General features: G+C 42.0%; 2 protein-coding genes across 4 annotated transcripts in view; one reads left to right on the top strand and one right to left on the bottom strand.

Annotated features, from left to right (window-relative positions):
* Window positions 1-7,570, top strand: part of TMEM255A (transmembrane protein 255A) — a 46,715-nt gene extending 39,145 nt beyond the window's left edge. The window contains exon 9 of one of the 2 annotated variants that reach the window (XM_082610853.1): window positions 6,589-7,570. In XM_082610853.1, the coding sequence (XP_082466979.1) occupies window positions 6,589-6,639 (51 nt within the window). In that variant the 3' untranslated portion in view covers window positions 6,640-7,570. Of the gene's footprint in view, window positions 1-5,533 lie in introns of both variants that reach the window. The other variant, XM_082610852.1, reaches the window with a different exon arrangement.
* A 598-nt stretch (window positions 7,571-8,168) lies between these two features.
* On the bottom strand, window positions 8,169-16,671 carry ZBTB33 (zinc finger and BTB domain containing 33). Of its 2 annotated transcripts, none has more exons than XM_082610837.1 (2): window positions 16,487-16,671; window positions 8,169-13,169 (listed from the first exon to the last, which is right to left on the bottom strand). In XM_082610837.1, the coding sequence occupies exon 2, from the start codon at window positions 13,165-13,167 to the stop codon at window positions 11,149-11,151; it is 2,019 nt and encodes a 672-aa protein (XP_082466963.1). In that variant the 5' UTR covers window positions 13,168-13,169; window positions 16,487-16,671; the 3' UTR covers window positions 8,169-11,148. The 2 variants fall into 2 exon arrangements, with proteins under 2 accessions (XP_082466963.1, XP_082466964.1); XM_082610838.1 differs by lacking the exon at window positions 16,487-16,671 and adding an exon at window positions 16,252-16,330.
* Between the last annotated feature and the right edge of the window lie 1,633 nt (window positions 16,672-18,304).

The raw sequence follows: 18,304 nt of genomic DNA, 5'->3' as shown, positions 1-18,304 counted from the left end.
CTATAGTGTGAAGATGGATTTGTTTGCTGTCATAAAATACAGCACCAGCACAAGGAGGCATCCATTAAAGCTTGGGAAAAGATGTTAGAATTTGTTTTAAAGCCTACTGTATTCACAGGTAGACAACTCAGGGAACTTGTTCCCCAAATAGGTAATATAGACCAGAAAACACAAATATGTTCTAAAAGGGCATAGATAATTGCAGTAGTGACAGAGGCAAAGGAATCCTTTAAAAGAATACAGGGATGTTGAACCTAGCACAGGAGGGTCACCATTCTTTGGGGACGCCCATAATAAAAACTCATCCTGGGACAGAGGGGCCATGCATGGCTCCCAAGAGGCTGCTTCCATTTTTTTATATCGAAGTAAATTATATTGACTATATTGATTTTAGGACTTTTCACTTTATAACGAACCCCTGAAGTAGTAACAATAACCTCCTTGGTGATGGCTGCTGCAAACTCTGAGATAGGAAGCCCCTGTTTAGGGGATGGAGCCATCTCTCTGTCCATCAGTCCTCATTCAAACACTACCCCAGGCATGAAAACAAGATTGCCAATGCCAGTGGTGGCCCAGGCTGTTGGTTTCAGTTCAGTCAATGTTGACTCTGTGTTCCCATGTGCCAGGAACTGTGCCAGGAGCTATGGATGTAGAGATTGAATGAGACGTAGGCCCTGCATTAAGAGACCAGTCTAGGAACCTGAAGGGGACTGGTTAGGGGACAGCAGTGGGGACAAAACAGTAAGTAGACTATTACCCAGAGTGCTATGGAAACCCAGACACAGGGTACCTAACTCAGGGTACCTAACTCAGAGAAGGGATCCAAATCTAGCCACCTAACCCAAACCTACACCGTGGGCTCAAAGCAGGCACTTCAGGGATTTGTGGAAGCCTCTGCTTTTTAATGACAGCTCCTATTCAGTGAGAACCTACTATGTACCAAGCATTGTGCTAAGTGCTTTACAGATATCATCTCATTCTTGTCGTTTGAGGGAAATACTCCTGTCATTGCCATTTTTAAGTTGAGATGACTGAGTCATGGAGGAAGTAAGTAACCTCTCCACAGTCACAGAGATGGTAAGTGGAGGACAAGAATATGTATCCAGGTCTGTCTGACGCCAGAGATTGGCTTGAGGGATTCTTTGGAGAAGCTGTAAGTCTGAGTATAGCACTGATCTTTTCCCCAGTTAATTTTAGGATATTTACACATTCTACTGGTTTAAATTATGGGCTTCCTAATCATGACTCAGAAAGGGTCTCTTTACTCTCTCTCTCTCTTTTTTTCCATTTGGCTGTGCCATGCAGCTTGTGGAATCTTAGTTCCCTGACCAGGGATTGAACCCGCACCCTTGGTAGTGAAAGTGCAGAGTCGTAACCACTGGACCGCCAGGGAATTCCTTTTACTTTCTCTTATTATGTTATTAAATTGCTCCCCACTCCAAGGACTGCTGGGGCACTTCTTATACCTCTCCCGGTTCTTTCTGTAGGTTCAAGCCGTCTTTTGTATTTCCTTTTTGGAGATTTTATAAATTTATGGGTTTTAAGGTGTATGTTTTTAAGTGATTTGTTTCCTTCTAGAACTTACAAAGTATTTCAGTTTAGTATTTGAGTGGAGCTTTCTTTTGCTCACCAAGCTCCATTCCCTTATTGTTTCATAGGAGGAAATACCAGTCTTTCCCCAAGAAAGCCAAGAGGATGAAGGAACATCTGTTATGTTCCCAGATAAATAGAAAGCAGTCAGCAAAACGCACACCACCTCTGACAATAAAACCACCAGAAGCACAGACCTACCAAAAAAAAAAAAAAAGCCAGAGCTCCCTTAGTCTCATCTCAGATTGTAAAAGGGCCCAAATCATAGCAGGAAAACTGACCTTTCTAGACTTTTTCCTGAATGACTTCCCCATTCTGGTCATTTCCAAATAGGACTATTTATGTCACTTTGCCTTTGAAGACTTCTCTTTCCTTTTTATCCCAAGGCTGATAGAAGGAAGAGGAGATTTATAGGGTTTTGTTTTCACCCCTCAAAGTCATGCTCTTATTGGGTAGCTGTCCAGTCAGGAAGCTTGGAAAACATTTCTTGTGGTCAGATGGGAGCGAGGACGTGGGTCTGGTCAGCTGGCCCTGAGGATGTTGTGACTCTTGTAAATGTTGGACTCCAAGGAGTCCAAGCTTAGAAGCCAAGACTGCTGGTGCCTTCTTGCTCACCTCCCCAGCGCTCACTTCTCTTGCCCCTTGCACTCATTTCCCCATGGCCAAGTAGTCCATATCCTGTAGGGTATAAAGCACCCGTTTCTACTTCTGCTGGGAAATTCAACCCAGTGTAGCTTTGGGGTAAATCCCTTAAAGCTTCCAGCCATACTCCCCAGTCTGGCCTGCTGGACCAGACCCCCTATTTCACTCTAGCCATTTGGTGAATCGCCAAGTTTAGCTTAAAACAAAAGCCTCTGCAAAATGCGAGCACCTCTGTTTATGCTCTTTATTAAATCACATGAAGGTACGCTAGGTTTCGTCGTAGCCACCGAACAGGACCCATTATAAATCGGGCCCCTTGAATGAGAGGGTCGCGCTAGTCCGGGGGGAGGCGGTAGATGGCGCAGGTTGCTGAGAGCCTTAGGAGGCCGCCACTCAACTTTTTATTTCCCCTCTCCTGCTGAGGTTCTCCTTGCCTCTCCTCCTTTCTCTTGTTTCTGATCCCTCCCTTTTTCTTCCTCTTCCTTTTCTCCACTCTTCTCTCCGTCTCCCCTGGCTTTGCTTTCTGGGTTAGAAACAGAGGGGGAATGCAAAGAACCAAGAGACCCTGGATTTCACCCTTGGGACACAGCATCTTTTGCTGGTACCCTTTATCACCCGGCCAGTTCCGGGGCTCTTCTTGGAGTCACTGCCTCCCAGTGCTTCTGAAGAGAGACGCACACGTGACAGAAATGCACAAGGGTCTTGCGGAGTGTGGGTCTGCGTGGGGCAGGGAGGGGCAGGCTAAGGCGGGAGAGAGAGCCCGCTCCCTCCTCTGTAGCTCCACCGCCCTAGGCCACCCGAGCTTCTAAGCAGCAGCTCGGGAAGCTCGAGCTGACCAGGCCCAGCAGTAGGCTATTTAGATGCTTTTCATGCTTTTCATGCTTTGTGGTGCGAAAGGATTCAAAGCTCTGTTCTTCTGAGCTGCCTGTCCCTAGTCAAGTCGACTCTTAGGCAGGAACCAAAATGCACCGGGCCAGCTCCCCAGCTGCAACAAAGCCAGATCTTTCCCAAGGTGCCTGCCTGTTGCTAGGAAACTATGCACTGGTACGGTGGGCGACCACCCCCCCGCCCTGCCCGCAACAAATCCCAAGGGTGTGTGTGGACTGCAGCCAGTTAGCTCCCTAGCTCTGCCAGGAGCCCTTCGAGTTTATCCCTATGACTCCCAGCATCCTCAAAGGGAAGTGAGAAGCATCCCACCCCCTTCCCCCTTAATACTTTCCCAAACATGAAACTGAGAAGTGAAAACCCAAGGCCGTTGTACCACCCCCTCTTATTATCAAAGTGTACAACTGCCACCCACGGCAGCTGCTACCCACGGCAGCCTTTTACTGCCTCTCAGGACCGAACGGCCTTTAGCTCCACCTTCAGAAACTTGCCCCTCCCTTCTGTGGCTGGGCCACAGAGAACTGGCCTCCTGGCTCTCACTGTCCTGGAACGGGATTTAGAAGGGCAAAGTGGCACGTCCCCGGCCACAGAGATCTTGTCCCTGGTGGGTTTTTGCTCTCCTCTCTGGTTTAAGAGGACAGCGTTCTTAGTTGAGGAAAGCAACAGAAGAGGAGGGAGAGAGAGGAGAGAGTTGTGCAGTGCGGAGTGGAAAACTAGGAAATCACGATTCCAGTGTCTTAGAAAGCATATCTCCTCCTGGAGGGAGGAGAAATTTTGAGATTTTTGGAAGGAATCTGGCTTGTCTCGAGTCCACTGCCTCAAGTTCTTTTGTCTTTAAAGGCTTTCTATGACCCTGTCATTCCTTCTCTCAGATCAAAAGGATGGATGTGATGGGGAAGGAGGGGATGTTGGCCGCTACGGCCTCTTCTCAGTCCTGACATTATGTGGGGGGAGATGGAGATTTCAGTGTCTCAAGCAAGACCTAGAAAGCAGGACAACCCTTCCTAAGGAGTGCAGAGGTCAGGACTGGTGATAAGGACAATCAGCCAACTGGTCTCAGGCTCCAGATACCTCATGGCAAGGCTAACTCTAGATTGCTCTAGGCCTGAAAATGACATGATCTACTTAGACTCCAGCCAGCAGAACAAAGAAAAGGCATTGACCTCCCCAGACAGCACTTGAACTCTTGAGAAATTTTTTGATGTGTTTTTTTTTTAATATAGCAGTTCCTCCTAGAGCTAAGGCACAACAGAAAATTGCATTTCTACATCCCCGTTTGTTGGCTTACGTTTGCTCTTCCTGAGAGCCTAAAACTGGCCTCCTGCCTCTTGCCATCCCTATAGACCCCTCCAGCCTTCAGGCCTCAGCCATGCTCCACCACTGGAGCAAGGCAACGGTACCCACAAGATGTGACCGTAGTCTTTGAAAATAGATTTTATTTTTGAAACAAACATGCCAAGTTCATCTTCTATTATCCTGAAGTTAGAGTACCTCCTACTTGTCAAGCACTGTTGTGAGTTCTGGGAGAGAGAGCAGTGAACAAAACAGGCCAACTCTCCTTGAGCAGGAAAATCATTAGGGTCAAGGGTATACATGGACCAGGGAAAGAGAAGTGGAAGATGACTCCTAACACGCCAATTCACTGGGTATTTTTTTTAACCCATATCTTGCTCCCTTCCCAAAGACTACAAAAGTTAGACAACACAAAGTAAGAGTCCTCAGTGTCCCTGCAACCAGGTAGATCACTCCTCACTCTTTGTGATTCTCACCTCCACGCCTTTGTTCCTCTTTGCCCTCCAACATACCCTGCACTTTGGGGTGGTGGGCCACAGTTAAGATGAAATAGAAATTGTTGGACTTTGAGTTAGAAGACCCCAGATCCAAGAAAACCATTTAACCTCTCTGACCTTAGTTTTTTGGTTTTGTTTTGTTCTGTGAGATGGGCTCTGTGATGACATATTTTTGTAGCAAAGACTTTCCCAGGTATTAATGGCTTAACCTCAAATATTCTTAAGGCCCAAACTACCTTTTAGAAGACTAGTTGGGATGCTGTTGCCATGGCTCAGGGGGTAGTTGTTGGAGGCTTGAGTTATAAACTGGTAAAGGGAGTGATGGATTCCAGAGACGACACAGAAGTAGGAACAACAGGGTTCGGTAACTGACTGAATGAGGGGTCCAAAGGGAGGGGTGGGGGAGGATTCCAAGGCCTCTCTGCATGAGCTCTGCAGCCTGAGTGACTGAGAGAAGGTGGGACCAGCTCAGTTTCATGCCCCTCATTAACCCTGCGAGGTTTAGCAACTCTTGGTTGTTCCAAACAGAAACACACTGGGTCCGTATTCATTTTAAAATAATGACCGACATTGGAGAATCGCAACCTCACTGCCTAAACTGATGTTGTTCTATTTTGATTACACAGCATTCCAGTGTCTTTCCATCCTCCCCTCCCTCTGGACTTTCTGAGGAGCCGCAGTCTGCCTCTCCTTCGCCCAGCTACATGTGGTCCTCGAGTGCTCCACCCCGATACTCTCCACCCTACTATCCGCCTTTTGAAAAGCCACCCCCTTACAGCCCCTAAAGAGGAATGTCTGCTGGCTATTGAGATTATTGTGGCTTTTGTATTTCTGCTTTAGTGGAAGTGTGTAGGGTACAAACTTTAAAGTGCGATTCTTATGCATAAAGTTTTGCAGTGGCCTGCCAGGCTAAGGAAAGATAGGGAAGAAGCTGATTTGTTATCAGTGCAGAGCAGGGGTGGCTAGACTGAGCCCAGCACTTCTAAGAAGGGCAGCGCAAGGCTGGAGAGCCATCCCAGCAAGCAGCTTGTCTTGTTTGGACCTGCATTACCCTACGGCCCCGCCTCTGTGTGCAGCAGAAGTGTGGTTGCCATCTGCTTCACTTTGTGTAAATGGAGTGTTGTCCTCCGGCCGTTGGCAGATCGCCACCCTAGCACCTTGGTTGAAGCGCCTGGCTTATAGGCCCTGTCTTTCCCTACCACTAAAGTCAGTCCCTAAGGAAAATTTCCCAGATGATGGGGCTACACGGTAGTTCCAATGCAGAGAGTTCTAAGATTTTGTTTGCTTGTGTCTGGATGCTGAAAAAAGCTGCCCTTGTCTCTTACTCCTTTCTTCTCTGTATTGTAAAAATGGCTATTGTGATCATTCAGCTTAGCTTTTGTGATTGGTACCTCCCAAAGGGAAAAGTGCAATAGTCCTTTGAGTAGTGGGGAACAGGATTGATTGTTCAAGAAGCACTGAAATACACAGAACAACATGTGAGATGTTTTAAGTGGATCTCAGTTATACATTGGGTAACTTAGGAGACAGCGGTTCTACTACGTGTTGCATTTGCTGCAGGAGATACAAATCTTACGGTTAAAATTGAGTTCAAAAATGCTAGATTAGGTTCTTGGGTCGTGTTATGATTGTTACTAATCTTTGTGACTGTATATCTTCAAATATTGTGCTTCAATCCCAGCAAACCGCACGTATCCTGCACCCCACCCCAAAAGAATCATCTGTATTTTAATGCCACTGCTCTTATTGGTCCTTTTTTCTGTTGAGACCAATCATGACAGCGTTCAAGATTATGAAAGTGTTACAATGCCGCTTTGTCTGCAATACCTCAACTGTAGCCAACTTGACAAATTCTTAAGTGTTACCGTAGATTTAAAATCCATCTGGCACATTGTGGTAGGTATTTGTACAGTTCTTTTAATTATACATAGCTTTAAACCTCAATCTGATGAATTTAACACTTCGGCACCATGCCTTCACTTCAGAATGAACACTTTCATTGTGATCTTATGTTAACCTGAGAATCGATTGATTTAAAGGAAGATTGATAATCCTACACTTGTACAACATAAAAATACAGGGCTACAGGAGGGTACCTAATTAGACAGTTCTGCAAACACAGAACACATACAGGAAAAATTTCCAGCCAATTTCGCTACCTCCCAACTTCATGGATTAGAGGTAGCAGGCAAATGCTGGTGCTCCCATCTACCTTGTAGACACCCAGCCATCAAGAGTTACCAAGGTACAACCAGTGTGCTCATTGTTCACAGTAAATGTTTGCAAAACATTCAGTTTAACTTTCGGCATCACGACTGATGTCTCATCTGGATTTCAAATCTGAACAACTATAATCCTTTTGCGTTATATAAAGTTACTATTATTTTCTACAGTTCTGAGCATATTAAAATTCTATTGGATTTCAAAAAGGGACTAATAACCAATTGACTTACTATACAAATATCAACTTGTAATACTCAATGAAATTTCTTGCTGTTTACACTTTACATTTGGCTTTAGTGAACATGTATGGGTATTTAATTTTTTTAAAGGCACCATTACATAGTATATCCTACATTTATCACATTTCTTAAAGTGTTAAGATTCTATGACTCATTTCTATGTATTTTTCTTACTTTACAAAGTAACTTGAAACAGTATAGATTTTGTAACACTTAATTTGAGCAGCTTTTTTATCACATTGAACTATAAAAAGTGCATGTTATCTTAGAAAAGTTAATATTTGCTGCTTTACTCTTTTGCAAAAACATTTGCTGTAATGAAGGAATTTGTATTTCCAAAATGTACCTTGACTGCATTTTGTAATATTTACCGCTTTATTCCTAATTCTGCTTTAAAGTATTGAACTGGGCATGAAACATTAAAATATTAATCCAGAACCTGTATAACTGGATGTTGCTTAAAATCTGTATCACTGCCATGTTGGAAACCCAGACTGCTTTGTGATGTTTCAAATTAATAAAACTATCCTCCTCCTTATCAACTTACATGTGTCTTCATGGAATCAACAGAAGTATCACAAACACTCTAAAGCAACTGACAGCAGCTGACTCACTTTTGACTATTATGGTTCAAGATACAGTGGGCATGCGATTAACCAACATATAAAACCTAACGGGAAATTCTGTCATGCTGTCATCAGAAATACAGTTCCAGTCTCCTGCTACAAAAACTGAAAAACAACAGAACATAAGATGCGTAATTTCTGAAAGAACATCTTGTAAAAAATGCACTCAAAAATCAGAATTAAAACATTTTATTTTTGCCATAAGAAGCTCTACGAACTAATATCAGGTAACGGTTAATGAAAAGTAGAACTTAAAGTCATGACAGAGAAGAGTGAACAAGTATGAACATTACAGTATTGGATGGAAATGAACAAGGCTTCATATGATTGACAGAGATGAGAAAGCCAGTGCTGCTGAATTAGTATTTAATTCTTTAGAATATGCACGCCTTGACAATACAAAATACCTTCATCATTTTTACCATTTGTTTTATCTTTTTGGTACAACGGGAAAAACCCAGCATCAATTCCTCATAGTGGTTGTGTGTGGGGGATCATTACCACCAAAATGATAATCATTTAAGATTTATTCTAAAGTGAATCTTGCAAGATTGCTACAACATTTAAAAATCTTTGCTTAGTTTGAGCACTTTCATTTTGTCATCTCTTTTAACAAATTGCTATTTCAAAGTTCCTATCCAGAATATTTATAGGTAATTTAGCATAGGAGCAAATTTGAAGCCAACTTGAAAGGAAAAAAAAGGAAGTTCAATTGCCAGAAAACTAAGTATAAAATAGGAACACCCCATGACAAGCTTTGAACAGCCTCTTGCCACAGATTTCCAACCCCATAAATACTGGGGGTGAATAGTTTTAATCCCAAAGGAGTATTCCACATGAATTCTGAACTTTGGATAGAGAGACTTGTAGAAAAACAGAAGACCCTGACATACATGCAAGTAAAAGTCTTCTGGCAAAAATACAATTTAAAGTGATTTTTCCAGTTTTCCTCCTCCCAAAAAACTCTAGAAGATACCTTCAGTAGGCAAAGTTGAAAATTCATCCTCAGAATTTACATAGAGCACAGCAGCAGCAAATAATTATATCCAGATAATTAAGAATGGATAGTTTTCCATTATAGAATTAACTCCTGGTTTGTCATAAAGGCCTTGTAGAAACCACCAAGTTTTATTATGACAAACTAATTTACCTAGCAGTTTAGTCTGAAAGGACTGGAAGCTCTGCTGGTATCAGTATCATTCACACTTGTAGAAGAATTATGTCTAACTGGTAAAACAGCATTAATGAAACAAACAAATTTCCACTGAAAATATTTCAGAGTGTACCCTATAGTCAAAGAGTAATGTTATCAGTACCTACAAAGAAAGGAAACAGATATTGCAATTCCAGAGATCAGACTCTTTAAGTCGTAAGGTAATTTAAAAATTTCCAAGGATTAGTTTACAAAATGGTCTTAAGGTCTCAACTCACAGAACAGAAAACAGAAAGATGCACATCATTCTAATCCTTGGTAAAGCAAAGGAGTATATTATTTTTCTTTCTTCTCATATTACTGCAAATGCTGATGCCTGATACCCTCAGCTACCATCTTAAGAAACACTGAAACCATTATCTTCAAGTCTAGATTACTGTCAGAAGAATGACGTATACATGAGAAATTATGATTAAAGCTTTAAGTTCAAAGTCAAGAAATAGACTATTTTCAAAAGTACGTGGTTAAGGAGAAAGAAAATATCTATGTTGAATTAAGAAATACTTAAGCAAGGTTACAAATGACTAATAACTATGCACAACAATCTTTTTCAGTATCTATTAATTTTTTTCCTTTGCAAAAATTCATTTACAGAAGTTCGACAAGTCAATCCTGTTATAAATGCTAGGCTATATATTTGTACCAACCTGCTTCCCTTTTAGTACTAGCACTTCAATAAGTTTTTACTTTATTTTCTAAGTGTTTAAATATGTGTCATTTTAAAAGGGAGAAAGGTGGTATTTATTGTTCTCAAGATAAATGGGAATCAACAAGCCTATTTAACTTCCACGTATAGCTTCTGAATGCTATAATACTGCAGCAATTTGCAGATGGAATGGAACTTATTTTAGGAGTAAAAACCTAAAAGGTCTTGCTGAAAGGAAAATACTAGATCACTGATTCAACTATGTCAAATAAAAACTTCCTATTAGAGATTCTAAGTAATATCAACATTTAAAAATATATGCCAGTAGCCTCCCGCCCAAAATATATAGGCGTCTCATTTATGAAATTTGTCATTTATAAAGATTTGTACATAAAGATTAATTTGGTGGCTTTCAGATTCAAAATTTGAAAAATGTCATGGGAATATTTTTAACCATAACAAGCAAAAAGGAAATCTCCATTTACTTCCATTCCCTGTCGCTATCATATAAGAGTGCAGAATTCAAAACAAATGCGACAGAACATTCCATCTCTTCCTGTCTGCACTACAGAGATTTGTTTTCCTTTAGTATTTTTGCCCACGGAAACCACATTGCAAAGGTATATATACAGTAGTCCAGCCACAGGTCTTTTCCAGACTATGGCAATAAAAGCAAGGTTTAATTCTAATTAGCTAAAACTACTTCATTGTTCAAATGAGAGATTTGTCTGCACGGCCATTTTCATGAGGGGCAGGAGGTTGCTATCCATTTGGGTTAGCAGAATACACAACCAAGCAGGGACTTATTCTGAAAATTTCCAGGACAACTTTAGAAGTTCTTGTTTACTTTTTATGCCATATACAAGACACGACACATTTATAGTTTCAATAATAAGAAAATTGAGAATTCATCAGTAAAGTGCTAACACGGAAGGGGAAAGTTGCAAGATATACTAGGGTATGCTAATAACTCCAGTTATTTTCAAAGAACATTCAGACTGCTTCAAATTCTATTCAGGAAACTATCTCTCCAAGCTTTTTTTTTTCTTTTTGCCTCTTTTAAATGTGCTGAAAGCTAACTATAAAAATGGATACTTGGGGGGAAAAACTTCTCAATCTCTATTCAAACTTCCAGAATAATTTGCTTCTAAAAAATTATCAACAAATAATCCAACTAGACTACCTTCAGATGACATGGCAGATCAAATCAACTTGTTTTCACCTTTGTTTTACAGGTCTTCTGAAAGCCCTGACCCTTAATCCAAACCAAAACTTTCTGATATCTCAAAGGAGTTCAATAAGATTCTGGTATTATAAATTCAAACTCAGTACTGCCATCTGTTACATTCTGTTTAAAAATTGAATCATTTTCCTGCTGAATAAAAATATCTTCCCAGGTCATTGGCTTGTTCTGAGGAGTAGATGTGGTCCCTACTGGAGGTTCTTTCCCAGCATCAACCTTATACCCAATACCATCATCCTTCATGACAGGCATGGTGCCTGACTTATCAGAAAGGTATGCATATTGTCTGATCTGTAAAGACCTGCATGGATGTAAACGATAAAGCTTTGAGTCTCCAGAAGGATCTTGACTATGAACTGACTTTATGTGTGAAGACATAAACTGATAGTTGATGAAAGACTTGCCACAGGCCAAACACTGATACCTTCTCTCCCCTGTGTGATGAATTTCATGCTTTGTGCGATATTCTGCAAGAGGAAATACCTTCTCACAGTAACGGCAAGGATACTTCTTCTCCCAAGAATGAATGTTAAAATGTCTCCGCAAGCTTGTCAGACAGACATATGACCTTTTGCATACAATACAGATATAATAGACCCTTCCATCTACTATTAACTCATAGTGATCATCATGTTTTACCTTCATACGTTTATTTGCCGTCTCACTGCTAGATGTTTTTGGTATCTCATTCTCAAGTCTGGCCTCCCCTTCGTCAGGGTCATCTTTGACAGGGATCACTATATCATAAGTATCTTCACCAATATTTGCATAAACCTTGCAACCCGTCGACAAGCCTTCAATTTCAGTAGCTGTATCTAAAGTAATAATCTTCTGACCCTCCATTAGATGTTTTGATCCTAAACCTGGATCATTAGTGTTTCTAGTAATTATATCTGAAATTTTTAAAGAATTAGAAAGTGGCTCTTGCAGAAGTGTAGGAATCTGCATCTTCTGTATCAACGATCCATCAAACGCGGTATTTGGGGGGATCTCAGCCTGTGGGACCAAAGATGTATTACTGACCGCCGAGTCTGGACTGGAGCTAATAGTGTCATCATCATCATCTATAATTTCCTCCTCCTCCTCTTCATTGGCCTTGTTTCCTGTTAAAACAGCACTGTTTGGTGGCTGCTGATTCTGCACAAGTACATTGATTGAAGGAGACATATGATTTGGAAGTGAAGAACTGACATTTGGTGGTGTAGTAAGTGATGTCTGATTTAATAAAATGATGTTGGGAGTCAGATGTGTTGGGGCCGAAGATACCAACAATTTTTCACTTCCTTGTGTTTGGTTCAGAGTTGCCTGATTCACAGAAGTAGGAAGTTTCTGAGTAGGTGTGATATTTGTTAAAGGGGGAGAGCTATTGCTCGCACAAGGTGCAACATCTGAAATAGCAACAGAGCCTGGGTTAGGCTGGACCTCTGCCACTGTATTGGTACTTGGCAAAGTCTCCTTTGCAGGCAGAATCTCAGAGCAGAAAATGACGTCATCGTCGTCATCATCTGAATCGGTAACAATGATCTTTTTCATCTCATAATCTTCAGCAGATAAGGAAAAAGACTCTGTTATAATTGGCATTATAGTGGCCCCATTTTCTTGGGCTTCATCTTTTGATTTTTGTATTTCAAGGTTCTTGTCACTAGAACCAGGAGGTAAGGTTTCTGCATTACCATCCTGAGCTGTACCTGAGATGCTTTTAACCTGTGACAACGGGACACCAAGCTCTGCTATAAATTTAACTCCTAATAACTGCCCTGATTTAATTAACTCATCAAGTAAATCTGATCTAACACGAACAATTTTAGAACTATAGATATAATTGAGAATTTCTGCAAAAATCTCTGCTCTTATAAAGCTTAGTTCAACAACTTGCCCAGCAACTGAGAAGAGCTGATGGAAGTAAGTACTAGAAGCTGAAAGGATGTTCCTGTGGGCTCGGAATTTTCGGTCTTCCACAATAACAGTAACATCACAGAAGAGTCCATGGCCGCGTTGCTCATTCAGGGAGTTAAGCAGACTGCCAGAGTATTGAATGTCTGTAGCAGAAATCAGTTTTCTACTCTCCATGCCTGTAAGAGAAAGGGAGGGGGAGGATGGGAGATTAGGAAAGAAAGACAAAAGCACTTCATCATTCAGAATTTCAGCTACAGCATCATTAACTAGTTTATTGGAGTTTTACCCAAAGTTTGATATAACTTTTTGGTTTTTATATAAATTATTCTTACAGGCTGGTTTTTGGACCACATGTCAAATCTCATGACTTTCCCCTGAGAAGAGACAAGCAAGTTTTAAATTGATCTACAGATATGAACATTAATCTCTTCCTTTGAATCTTAGATACATGCATCACCACTAAGCTAGTTTTAAAGACTAAAATTAATTTTCTTAGTTCCAATTTTGGATTTTCTCCTCAAGAAGAGTTAAGAGTTAATTTTTAACTGTCTTAAAACTTTAAGAAAAATCTTCATCATGAACACACAAAAGTTATTTCACCTGTAAATGAATGTTTTGAATGTCAGAAAAGCTTGGTGTGTGCAACACTGAGTCCAAAATATGTAGTCTTCCTACATTTTAACTTATCTTTAAGAACATATTCAACAGCTATCCCTGTAGCCAGTGACTAAATCAGAATTTATAAACACTGGCAATTATTACCTCTATTATTTTTCTATTCTTATTTTGATTGGGATGCCTCATCTGGATAAACTATGAAACACCTTTCTTACCCTCTCCTCTTTCTTCTTCCCCTTGCCACTTCCCCTCACCTGCCTACCCTTACAATCTCCAGAGGCGGAATGTTAAACAGAGTGCCAAATGAAGTTAACAGATGCTGTTGTGAAAAAATAAAACAAAGGAAAAGAAAAGTTTACCATTTCTTAAAGCTCATTTGCATGAAAACACGAAACATTTAATTTTGTTGGTAAAGAATTATGAGCATAGGGGCTTCCCTGGTGGTGCAGTGGTTGAGAGTCCACCTGCTGATGCAGGGGACACGGGTTCGTGCCCCAGTCCGGGAAGATCCCACATGCCGCAGAGAGGCTGGGCCCGTGAGCCATGGCCGCTGAGCCTGCGTGTCCGGAGCCTGTGCTCCACAATGGGAGAGGCCACAACAGTGTGAGGCCCGCATACCGCAAAAAAAAAAAAAAAAAATAGAATTATGACCATTGATATGAGAACTTTCTTCACGCCAAATGAACTAGTGAAAATGAAGATATAAACTTACTGGAACAGAGCAGACATCACTCTAGAAAAAAGGGGAGGGGGACTGTCAATAAATAGTATTGCTGTGTACCACCCCCAAAACAATTTTTGGCACTTTACAGAAGATATATCCAGTAACAATGACATGGAATTTAAATAAATAAATAAATACATGTATATATAATTAAAAATTAGTTGACCTGAGAAAACCATAATTCAAAAAGGGTCATGTACCACAATGTTCATTGCAGCTCTATTTACAATAGCCAGGACATGGAAGCAACCTAAGTGTCCATCGACAGATGAATGGATTAAGAAGATGTGGCACATATATACAATGGAATATTACTCAGCCATAAAAAGAAACAAATTGAGTTATTTGTAGTGAGGTGGATGGACCTAGAGTCTGTCATACAGAGTGAAGTAAGTCAGAACGGGAAAAACAAATATCGTATGCTAACACATATATATGGAATCTAAGAAAAAAAAATGGTTCTGATGAACCTAGGGGCAGGACAGGAATAAAGACGCAGACGTAGAGAATGGACTTGAGGACACGGGGAGAGGGAAGGTTAAGCTGGGATGAAGTGAGAGAGTGGCATGGACATATACACACTACCAAATGTAAAATAGCTAGCTAGTGGGAAGCAGCCACATAGCACAGGGAGATCAGCTCGGTGCTTTGTGACCACCTAGAGGGGTGGGATAGGGAGGGAGGGAGACGCAAGAGGGAAGAGAGATGGGGATATATGTATATGTATAACTGATTCACTTTGTTATAAAGCAGAAACACACCATTGAAAAGCAATTATACTCCAATAAAGATGTTAAAAAATAATAAAATAAAATAAAATAGACAAGCGGGGGAAAAATTAGTTGATAAGTACTTTTGGTAAAGAAACACTTTTTATTGCTAATATTCTTTCTCTTTAGAGTTACCAAAATAGTACCACTGTCACAGTTCTTAAGTTATATACACGTGGAAGACAGAGCGTCTCAAATATCTTCTAAATTTTTCAAAATAATAGCTTAAAAACAAAAAATAGGAGAAAAGTCTAGATATCAAGGATTTAAAACATCATGTTATAAGGCATTGCTTGTTAACGGTACCAAGGAATTCCAGGTTACCATAAAGGCATTCATCAGAAAGAGTGACCTTTGGACAGCGAGCCGGCAACCTGGGCTCCCGAAATATGGGGATTTCGACACAAGTCCCTTTTCGGTGGGTAGACAGGTTTTCTGAATACGGTCCCACTATTTTTGTCGTTTGCAAATGGGTGTTCCCAATGGGGGAATGATTTAAATGTACGTGTCCAGGTGACACCGGGACTTGGTTTCATTTTGCTGTTTAGGTTTCCTCCTCTTCCCTGTTAAGGTGGACCCAGGAACAGCACAAATCGGTCTGAACCCACCCCAACCAAGATTTGCGACCCGACTGTGGAAAAGCCGTTCCTCATTCCTGTGAGACAAATCCTTGACCGAGGGCAGGTGAAGGTGGGAAAGAGAAACACCACCCGCGAGACTGAAACAACCGACACGCGGCTCCCTGCGGCAGCTGATCCCCATCTTCCTCCCTCCACCCCCTCTTCCCATTCGCACCCGGCCGGCTGCAACCGAGGTTTTTAACCCCGATTCACGCGGAAAAGCAGCTTCTCGCAAATACAGATGGAGGTCCAGCCAGCACAGTCAGGGCGGGGGTAGTAAGGCGAGGCGAGCCGAGGAAAGTAGAAGGTGGCGAACCGGAGGGTGGGGTGTTGGGAGGGGATGAGGCCAAGCAGGCGGCATTGTTATGCCCTGGGAAGGGGACGGAAGGGGAGGATGGGCCAGGCCGAAAAGCTCTAAATCAAAGTAAGGGCTAGGAGGGGAAAAAGAGGCGCAAAAAGGCAGGCAGAGGGGCGAGGAAAACGCCGAGCGGTTCTCCGCGGTGGGCTCCCCACGCTCCGGGCCTACCCCGGGCGCCGGCAGCCCCTCGGCCCCTGACGGCGGAGGGGACCGCGCCGCGGCCCTCCTGGTTCGTCCCCTCCTTCGCTCCCGGGCCCACACAAAGAAAGGGCCGGAGGAGCGGAGCCTCCGTCTCCGCCGCTTCCTGGTTCAAGTGAGGAGAAAGCGAAGGCAGGCGCGGCCCAGGGACGGAGGAAGCAGGCGCGATCCCTCGCCCCCTCCCGGGTCGCGGCCGGCTCCTCACCTGCTTCCCGGCGCCGCAGCTTCTCGTCGTCGGGCCGCGCGGAAGGGTGGGAGTCCTCCAACAACCAGAAGCCGGACTCCACGGCGACTCGGCTCCTTCTTTAAACGTCGCTCCAGTCTTGGTCGACGTCGACGCGGCTACCGCCTCCCGCCGCCACCGCTGCCACAGCTGCCCCAAGCCGCCGACAGAGGGCACCGCGCGGGGGCGAGGCGCCGAAGGCAAACGCGCCCTCCTCTTCCGAGTGCGGTTCGGCTCTTTCCGGAGGGGCCCGAGCGCTAGGCCGCCCGGCTTCGGCGCCCCACTCCGCCTTCGGCTCCTTCCGCAGGGGGCGGAGGAAGACTGGGAAGTACCGGGAGAGCTCGGCCCCTTCCGGAGGGCGAAAGGGTGGGAAAAAGGAAAGGGAAAGATGGGGTAATGCGGTCACAAACGGTTGGGATGCGAGGGAAGCTAGTCGCTTTCATCTATGTTCCGTGTAAGCTTCTAGGGAGTAAAAACTTTGAGAGACTAGACGGGTTTCATTTCTTTTGAAAGTTTGAAACTGATCTATTTAATAGCCTGTTAGATGATAAACCACCTTGAAATATAATCAGAATAAATATAATCAAACAATGTATCGACTCATTATGATTTATGATAATCCAAGTTCTAGGATAACACGATAACAACTGCATTATAATATCTACTTTGAAGAAATAAATTCAGTTTTTGGACAAGTACTATCTTCTTAACTGAATACTAAATGATGCAACACTATGTTAATTCCTTCATTTCAACTATCGTTTTCTGACCACCTGTTTGATCTGTACCAAATCTTATGTTAGGTTCTGTGGAATACAAAAATGAATAAACCAAGGTCTCTACCTTTTCAAAGAGCTCAGTAGATAGGTACTCAAACATCGACAAAATATTTGTAAGGTACAGAACACAGAGAAAGGAGTAGCAAACTGAATTTGAGCTGCATCTTGAAAGATAAATAATATTAACACTTGCATTGTTAATGTATTATTTTTATTTACATAGCATTTCCTCCTCAGAGGGCTTTACTGTCTGACACATAGTAGGTGTTCAATAATTGTTTAGTGAATGAATATATGAATGAGTTGTGGTAATTTTAAAAACTCTTCTGGTAATACACTTCCGACTGAGTACCACGATGAATGGAGCAATGGGATGGGTGTTTGGAAAGCAAAATATTTCCCTTTAGGCTAGTTATTGATCATATTCAACTAAAGAACAAAATAGCAGCATTTTCTTCAACAATTAGAGCCATTCACTACCTTCACTTTCTTTAAAAAATATGTATAGGATAATATTGCATCAGTTTCCAAAAACTTGAATTGGCACTTATTTACCATTCAGTTGGAATGTCCACCAGGATATTCCAGAATAAAAACAGATCTACTAACTATCTCTAATTTTCTTCAACATAAAATCAGACAAAGATGTCATCATCTATCGATCTCTCATCTATTCTACATTCTCCTCAATAAAGTAAAGCCACATAACATAACATCAAAGTAGTGTAATACAGCTGTATTTTCACATGGAGATAAGAAATCCAAATGAAATTCCTTAGGCATTTCTCCAAGGTTTGGTATTGTGGGAAAACAATCTATGTGGGAATTACTGCATTATTAGTTTTTGATTAGGCCTTAAAATTATGAAAGTTTTATTGTTTAATATAAAAACATTTCATGGAAAATAGGAGTGTGCTGTTGTAAAAGAAACTAAGACAGATGGTAGTATTTTCCTGGTAACTGAGCACTTAACTAGTTAGCAGATTAATGACCATTTTTCTGAGTCATCCTCCCCCAAAAT

The sequence above is a fragment of the Mesoplodon mirus genome, assembly GCF_964341445.2.
Source record: "Mesoplodon mirus genome assembly, chromosome: X".
In the NCBI taxonomy this organism is placed as follows: Eukaryota; Metazoa; Chordata; class Mammalia; order Artiodactyla; family Ziphiidae; genus Mesoplodon; species Mesoplodon mirus.
The sequence above is the reverse complement of the archived record's forward strand: the minus strand, read 5'-3'. Positions and strand labels throughout refer to the sequence as shown.

Bases quoted from the DNA above. Each gene is read 5' to 3' on its own strand.
- ZBTB33 (XM_082610837.1), bottom strand. From the start codon at position 13,167: ATGGAGAGTAGAAAACTGATTTCTGCTACAGACATTCAATACTCTGGC.